The sequence below is a fragment of the Diaporthe citri genome (genome assembly GCF_014595645.1).
Source record: "Diaporthe citri strain NFHF-8-4 chromosome Unknown scaffold_11, whole genome shotgun sequence".
Taxonomy (NCBI): domain Eukaryota; kingdom Fungi; phylum Ascomycota; class Sordariomycetes; order Diaporthales; family Diaporthaceae; genus Diaporthe; species Diaporthe citri.
In genome coordinates this window covers 650,595-659,039 of record NW_025064856.1, presented here as the reverse complement: position 1 = coordinate 659,039, position 8,445 = coordinate 650,595, and the positions used below count along the sequence as shown (strand labels likewise).

At 48.8% G+C, this 8,445-nt stretch overlaps 1 protein-coding gene across 1 annotated transcript; it reads right to left on the bottom strand.

The window, feature by feature from the left end:
* Positions 1–6,568: 6,568 nt before the first annotated feature.
* On the bottom strand, positions 6,569–7,878 carry INS49_003964 (uncharacterized protein; the record flags this gene model as incomplete). Its single annotated transcript, XM_043164754.1, has 3 exons — positions 6,569–6,579; positions 6,645–6,737; positions 6,792–7,878. 3 exons carry the CDS (start codon positions 7,876–7,878, stop codon positions 6,569–6,571), a joined length of 1,191 nt encoding a protein of 396 aa, XP_043018404.1.
* Positions 7,879–8,445: the final 567 nt, after the last annotated feature.

Here is an 8,445-nt window from a genome sequence, read left to right as displayed (position 1 = left end):
CTTGGCAAAGCGGGCTACCTTTCCTGCCTTCTCGATGTAACGCCATGAAGACGCTAAATTCAGTCTGGTAATGATATACGCCGCCAAAGCCGCGGTGCCGCCAACGCGGAAGAAACTTTGTGCTGTCGGGTCGACGAATGTCGCAGATTTTTTTGGAAGCTTGTTGTGTCTCAGCCGGCTGGAGTAGAGAAATAAAGATAGTTGTTCCGAACTTAGACTCATCATGTCAAAGAGGTTGCAGCAGTATTTGAGTTGGCCAGAGTAACAGAGTTGTTGCGACGGGCCAAGCGCCTTTTATCATTCTCGCCGTCTCGCAACCAGGGTCCTTGCTCTGAAGTGATCGTCACCTTCTCACGAATGACCATCCTAACCTCGGCCATCAAACATGATGACCGTGGGCTCGAAGAGGACGAAACGAGAAGTTTTCCGTGTCTCATGCTGGACCATTCAATTCCTCTACACCGCCCTCTTTGCGTGAAAACACAGTGCCTGCGTGCAGGACCACTTGGTGGCCACGTCTCTGAGTCCCTTGTCCCTATGATGAGCTACTTTTGTGTTTTCCACGGACTTCCGCGCCTTCCGCCCGGTTGGTGTCCTCAACACCCTCCACCTGGCCTGATCCCACAAAGAGCTGCCCACCCCTGCAAGCTGTAATGACCCATGCTTTCCGGGTCACTCTGTAAGGACGTGGAGCATCAACGCCAGGCAGACGCCAGGCCGAAAGCTCCGTCTGCCAGGGTTGTTTGTCCCGGCTTGCAAGGTTGCGTTTGCCGGGATTTGCGCGACGCAGTGGATGCTTCTCGTTTACGCAGTTTATGACTCAGTGACGTTCATCACGCGCAACTTGGAGTGGAGTTTCAGCCTGTCGGTGCTATTTATCTCCATTTTGAGTGGGATCATCCTGCGGAGTCCCATGCGTAAGACCGATATGAGCCTAGTGTGACGCAAGAAGTCGTCTCGCGCAATCAACGTGCCACCGCTGTCGTGTCGTGCTGACCAGCGGCGCGGTAACGAAACGGGAACAGAACACACCACCTTGTTGCGCCTAGCATGACTCGTTGTGCTCGTCTTTTGGTTAGCAACGCCCCTTTCAGCATGTATGCAGTAAGGTGGAGGTTTAGCCAACTACTGTCCTGGCGAGATTCTCAGCCAACCCTCTAACTGGTTACCATTTGAGGTGTCTCGCATTGTCAGCCAAATTTGAGATGACCACACGCATCCCTGGTACACTCAGATATTCCGTGGATGACCCAGACAACTTTTGAAATTGAGACTACCTCTGACGCGTAGAAGAGAAGAGACTGGCACAGCTTCTGCTCTGCCGTTCTTTGAACTTCGTGCCACTGAGAAGGGACGGTTGCACTCTGGATATCAAGCACAGCTTCGACATCATTTTCCTAATAGAGAAAGCACATCTGCACCACTTTGCTTCAGATCCTTTACCGTCTTGTGAACTGTGTGTGCTGCAACCTGAACTGGACAAAGCAAGGGATCATGTAAAGCCCGGGGTCATCGACCACCCTCGCTCGGATAAATGACCATTGTGGGAATGTCCCTGTCTCTCTTCACAGCAGGTCAGGATTCATAGGATCATGTGTGTTTCACTGGCCTGCAAGTTGACAATGTTGTCAGCAGGGACTGGCTGATCTATGCAAGCAAAAATATAAAAGCCTTAACATCTCCCACCAGCATCATGCTCCCCTTTTAGAAGCCATATCCTCCTGAGCTTTCAACTCCTCTCTTGCACCTAAACTTCGCAAACGACCAGATTCATGTCCACTAGAACCCCCCTATCGATCATGGTATCGTATGGCAGAGGGGCATATGATACCGCAGGCGTTCCGAAACCGCCGCCCCAGCCAAAGCCTCGCTAAAGCTGTGGTAAGTCATCCATTCAACACATATCAGGAATGCATCCCGTTGTATTAACTTACCTACCAGGCATACCAACACTATCATCAGATTTGTATTGCAACTTGAAATCGGGGTTTAGCCAGAGGCAAAGCGTTTAGTATCGTCCATGTTGGAATCTGAGGAGAGCCAGATAGACGGAGGTGACAGAAAATGTAGTAGAATAGACCACACAAAACATATGTGATCAGTATTTGCATCGTCGCTTTTACCAAAGGGCTGTCCAACTTGTCTTTAATTGTGGATACACTGCTACCATCATCACTAGTACCACCCATCGTAGCACACATCATCGGAATGAGCAGAGGAGCTGCGCCCCCCATAATGCGCAGAGGCCAGGCGAGCCACGGGGAGATACCGTTACTGTGTCTCCTGCGGCTTTGGGCTTGTCCACTCTCAAGGCACATCCCTCACTATTTCCCAGTGGGAGTGCAAGGGGTGGTTCATCCAGGACAATGCCCTTACAAATTATTGGGCTTACTTCGGTGCGATTGAGGCCCTTGCTTTGGCCACGACTGATTTAGATAAAAAGTTTGATCATAAAGCCTGTTTTTTGTAGCTCTTCCAGACACCTCCAATCCAGATCACTCTGCGGGTCGCGCGAAAATGGAATGCCAGTCTCACACTGACACTGTCGATTCCATTTGTGCAAGCACCGATGTATCTGGCCCGCAACCTGAACTTCTCGACGCGCCCCGTGCAGCACGTCAGCAGCTTTCCCCTGCTAAAATCTCATTCTCAGCTTCGCTCCTAGCTGTAACATCGGCCTCAGCTCTGATATCTGACCAGGAGTATCGTCATTGCCGCGTCTACCGCAAGCAATGTGCACCTCGGCATTATCCCTGAGTAACATGCTTACAGCAACCCAGTTTTGGTCTTGGTCTGATCCGCCACACATTTGAGCCTTGAGACTGCCTCTCCCCAGTCGTGTCAACCGCGCCAATGCTGGGCATGCTGTTACACTGTGCATATCTCCCACTCAAGCTGCACAGGATCTCCACATGGAGATAGGTGAAAGCCATGAATGGGCTGAAGAGCAACTTGTGCGTGATATTTCGCAGACGAACCCAATGGAGGACAGCTCTGAGAAGGCTTTGGTAGGCTGGATACTTTTGCGCGGTGCGCGGATATTACGCGGATGTAGTGTATCACATTTACCCGCCACAGTCTTCCATGGGGTTTCTCAAAGAGGCATCGCCCCCACCTCCCCAACCCTGCGTCTAGTTGTGTGTTGGACCTGCATGTGCCAGGACGAAGCCAACCCTGATTTTCATTTCCTGTCTCAGGGATAAGTGCAATAGCAAACTCAATGCAGTGTGGTGGGTCCTCTTCCTGTTGCCTTCATGAAGCACGGAACTAGGGACATTCAGTGATTGCTCCCAGCGCATCAGCACGTCAGCGCCTTGCCGTTCATTTCGCATTGCCCTGACAGAATGGTGTTCTTGATCGTACACGCAGACTCATGGATCTCAATGATGTTTCCTTCAAATAGCATGTGTCGTTTGGCCGGCCATCTTACATGTTGCTAACACGTCCACGATGAATCGTCCTCCAACCAGGCAGCCCTTGGCAGAGGAGCCCAGTGCAACGCTGACCCATGACTGAAATGTCAAGTGCATGGCTAAGAGTCTTGGCAAATCCTACGCAAACTTTGCGTAAAGTTAACGCGACGCATCAGAACTCGTCTTGCACAGATGATTCACAGCCTATCAAAGTTCAACGAAGGATGACGCGTACGGTGGAGATGCGCGCAGAGGCACATGTAACGGTATGCCTGGCATTGGCGCTCTTGACACGACATCGTGGGTTGCACTGCCTGCCCACAGTGGAGTACATCTCGCCCAAGTGAAACCTCAGCCTATCAGTATTCTTCGCAAAGTCTCCATGCAGTTGGAAGTGCTTCGCATCCATGGGCACTGTGCAGAGGAATTGACTCATGTCCCTGGCGCGTTTGACACCTTGCGTAGGCGGTGGGCACCTGCAGACACACTTGCGCAAATCACTGCCTACGCACACTCCGCTTATCACTTCCTGCAGCGGGACGTAGACCTGAATCCCATCCTCCCAGTGGGTATTGACTGTAGCCGCTTCCGGTTCCCCCCTGCATCATTCCCAAAATTTGGAATGGCCTGCTCATCCCTGCATTGGCACTCCGAGTGAAGCCGAATCGGTGCTTCGCAAGGGAACAGAGAAATTCAGGCTGCAGCTGAATGCGGCTCCGCTCTACTTCTTCACTGGTGCATTCCCAGATGTTCTGTTGATCTGCAAAGAGCTCATCAGGGGGCCCTGTACATGGCTAAGTTGGTAAAATCTCCACAGAGCCCATCGTGATGGGCCAATCCATGAAGGTGGAGAGATGTCGTGAGGCGACAAGGGGCGACCATTGAGAGGCGTCGGGGAGCTTCCGGTCAGAAGATCATCCTCTGAGCCCTGATGAGTCGATGATGTATTGTCCGTGGTGATACCGGTCCACCATCAAGCCTGGCCGAGATAATACTTGGGAGAGCCATGCGTTCTCTTCCAGGAATCCATCACGCTAACCTACTGCGTAATCTGTTATGGGGATTGAATGGTCGACCAGCTCTAGACAAACTCATTGATAGGCTCTGATGAACTTATGGATACCCTTTCTTAAATTGAGATCAGACGTTCGTCTGTCTGGAATCCGACTCGAGGACTTAGTCGGCTTGTTTTGTTTTGAGCTTGCGGAGAGCAATGTGGAGGTAGCAAGAAGGTGCACATGACTATTCAAAACCAGGAGCAATTACATGCTATGTTTTGAGTGTATTTACTGGTCACAGATATAAGCAATCAGGACAGTGGTGGTTAGGATAGCCACCTGGCCAAATGTTGGTTGGACGTCCGTGAGAGCTGACCTCGGCAACCTGGTCCTGGACTCATGTCAGCTGGGATTCCACAAGTGGGGAGGTGTGGTGGCGTGACATTATTGTGAGCCTGAAATGTGAGGTTACCCGTGGTACAAAGGAACCCGGGATGTCCTGAAAAGGAACCTGTAGCCCAATGTCGCTTCATCTATTCTTCACAATCGCATCTAACATCATCTACTTGGTAATCTCCAGTCCTTATCAATGGCGTCTATTGAAAGCAATTCTGGGCTTGACCTTCTCTTAGAAACATCTAAATGTAAGTGTAACATTGAAGATCATAGGCCTTGAGCTGATCTAATCAACCAGTAACCACATGCATCAATTGGCGCATTCAGGAGTGGAATAGACATTTCGGAAAAGCTGTCTTCCTAGCTGAAGCATCTTGTCTTCTGCTGAGCGTTGAAGACGCTATGAGTGTCGCCAAAGATGCTCTCCAAGAACACATACGATCTCAAGACGCTCGCGACTGGAAAGATACCCTGAACCATCCCAATGTATCAAGTTTCCCAGTGATCAAAAGCAAAGACATAGTAGGAAGCCACCAGGGTTGGGAAATCTTTGACTTGGAGATACGTGGTGACGAATTGTTTGTCTCAGCCAAAGTCACTACTCAAGTCACATGGGAAGATGTCTCGAAGGACGAGAGTCTTGTTAGCAAATTGTCATCATACTTGATGGGCATCATACATGGGTATGAAGAGCAGACACCTGGCAGGCAATTGTGTTAATGTATGTGAGTGGGTTCGGAAGGCTATCTGTTTTATCCGTCCTTGCCTGACACATACTTGAAATGGAATCATCTGTGCTCAGGGATGGGTTTAAGCTGCATACCCTCCCTCAACCCATGTGGTTCTGTACATGAGGAGTATCCTTGGTGTATTTGTCAATGGAAGTTGTGACTCGGCAACGGATGGGTTCCTTGTGTGCTAGTGTTCTCCGTATCCTGGCACTTAATATGTGCCAACTTCAGTGGAGGTCATCAGCAACCCATCCGCTTCCTGTCCGCTGCGAAGCTCCCTGCGCACATCCACGCGAAGCCCAAGTACTGATGGTCGCTCCCGGTGGAGGCTGGAGGCGATGAAGATTCATGAACGAGCAGTAAGGATCGACTGCCACGGTGACGAATAATGGCGTGCAAAACGTGCTATCAGCGAAGTCATGATCTATGTGAAAAGGCTTATAGATAAATCCAGATACCTGTAAGGAAGCGCATTGCTTGAAAAGGCATCTTCAACTCGGTGAGTTTCTAGGTAATATGGGGCATCCAAAGCATCCATGACCCAGTTGAGGTTGACATAAGCAACTGGGCAGTTCTAACAAGCATGTTATAGCAAGGGGAAACCTTAAGCTACAATACCCTAATAGTTAAGGGTGTTTAAGCGTTTACCACTGTATGAAGGGACTGGATACATACTGCTTAAGAGGCATATGTGTACAGATTAAAAATGAGACCACGACCACCTAATAGTTAAGTTACCTTATAATTTTCCTCAAGGCTGCAGAAACCTTCATTTTATATATAATAAATCAGTGTGATATATTGTATTCTCAGTCTATTCTATAAGTAATAAAATTCTAAAGAGTGTAACTATTATGCCTTAGCTGTAAAAGCCCATACGCGTAAACCGGACCCCTACAAATATGCAAACTGCTTTTTAACCCTCCTCCTTGGAATGGGTACCTTTGTATCCTGCAGGTAGGTAATCATTTTGTCCTTGAAGTGATCCTTGTATGTAATACAAGACAAAGACTTAGATACCATTCCCAACCTACCCGTTCTCTTATGTTGGAAAATGGACCAGGTTGGTGGGCACGTATCCCCATCATAGGTCCATACTGGCATACCGTCCTCCTCTATAATTCTATCAGAGGGGATGCCGCTAGGTGGCAACATATAGCCTGTGCCGATGTACTGAAGCTGTGCAAGGTCGTCAAAGCCTGCTATCTTTTAGTACAGAATATCTTGCACATGTGTAGCTGGCTAGGTCTTACCTAAAGTACGAAGCTCGCGGTCCTTCGACATAATAACGACACGACTTCTTTCATTGTTGCCATATGCCGTCTGAAATTGCAAGTACTTCTTCTCGTACTGACCCGTGACAGGTGCAAACCCAAATTTGAACTTACCATCCTCAGTTGGCAATGCAAAGCCGAAACACTTGCCATTCATTGGTGTAAACAATATGTTTCCCTTTACAGATTCGCCCAACCCAGTAAATGGGTCCCGAAAGAAGTAGATCTCATCTGGTTCGCCCTTAGAGCCGAAATCTTCAACTTCCAAATTTTTGTTGTTGTCCAGGGTCAAGTTTGAGAATAGTTCCAGGGCATCATCCAGTAAATCAGGGTATTCTAGCTTGACTTTGCTATCAGGTATAGCCTGTTGTGCATCGGGGTCCGTTTTGACTTTGGGAGAGGGTTTGGCTGCCTCGGCCGCTTCCTTTGCTTTATTTGCTTCCCGCATGGCAAGATTTGCGAGGTGATATGCCTGGCCGTTGGCCTTCGTACCATCTTCAGCGGCAGTTTTCGCATATTGGGCGGCCTGTTGCGCATCTTCGGCATTTTTCGCATCTCTAGCCTTCTTCGCATCTTCGGCGGCCTTTTTTGCCTCTCTAGCGGCCTTTTTTGCTTTTTCAGCAGCCTTTTTCGCATCTTCAGCGGCCGTGTTCATATCTTTAGCCTTCTTCGTATATTCGTCATTCTTCATATCTTTAGCAATCTTGTCTATGTCTTTGGCACTGTTCATCGCCGATTTAGCATGGTGACCCGCCAGCATAGCAGCGGTCTCTGCTTCGTGGGCGGCCTTCTCTGCTTCGTGGGCGGCCTTCTCTGCTTCGTCGGCGGCCTTCTCTGCTTTGTCGGCGGCCTTCTCTGCTTTGTCGGCGGCCTCCGTATCTTCGACATCCTTACTCGCACCCTTATTGTTCTCATTCCTCCCCAAATCTCCATTGGCTTTCTTCCAATAACTGCTGATTTGGTTTCCGGCGTTCAAAGCACCGGAGGCACTTTTCCAATTTTTAGGAATATCCTCTTCATCATCGCTTAAGACATTTGGCTCGTCTTGCCAGATTGCCTGACACATCTCTAAATGCTCTTGATTAATCTTGATGTCCGTTCTGTTGTTCTCACTACACCATTTCTGCAACCTTAGTAGTTGCCGAGCAAATTGCTCAGCATCTTCCTTGGTTTCAGGAGTGCGAACCATCTCAAACGTAGATATTTAATCTAGTGTAACTTGGAGAAAAGAATAGGAATCAGAGAGAAGATTATGCTTTTTGCCTTAAACGATATAGTAGCTAGACTTTTATTAAGATGTATAGAGGAATGTTCTTTAGTATTTATATATTTGCTTGCCTTGCATGACTAGTCATATTTAAAGGAAGTAGATATTTTCTTAATCCTTAATTTACATTTCTACTTTGAGTCACGGCCTAGTTACCGGCCAGCCGGGCTTTTAGTATATGGCCGCTTATAGTGGCCAGCCAATGCACACCATGCACTATTTGTACTTAGTTTCGCCACTCCAATGTCGGTTGCTCTGGGCAAATATTTCTCAACCTTTGCTGCCTAACCCCTCTATCAATCCTACCAATTCCAACCCCACACCTCGACCAGTCGACCACCTCGACCGGTCTACACACACCTCGAC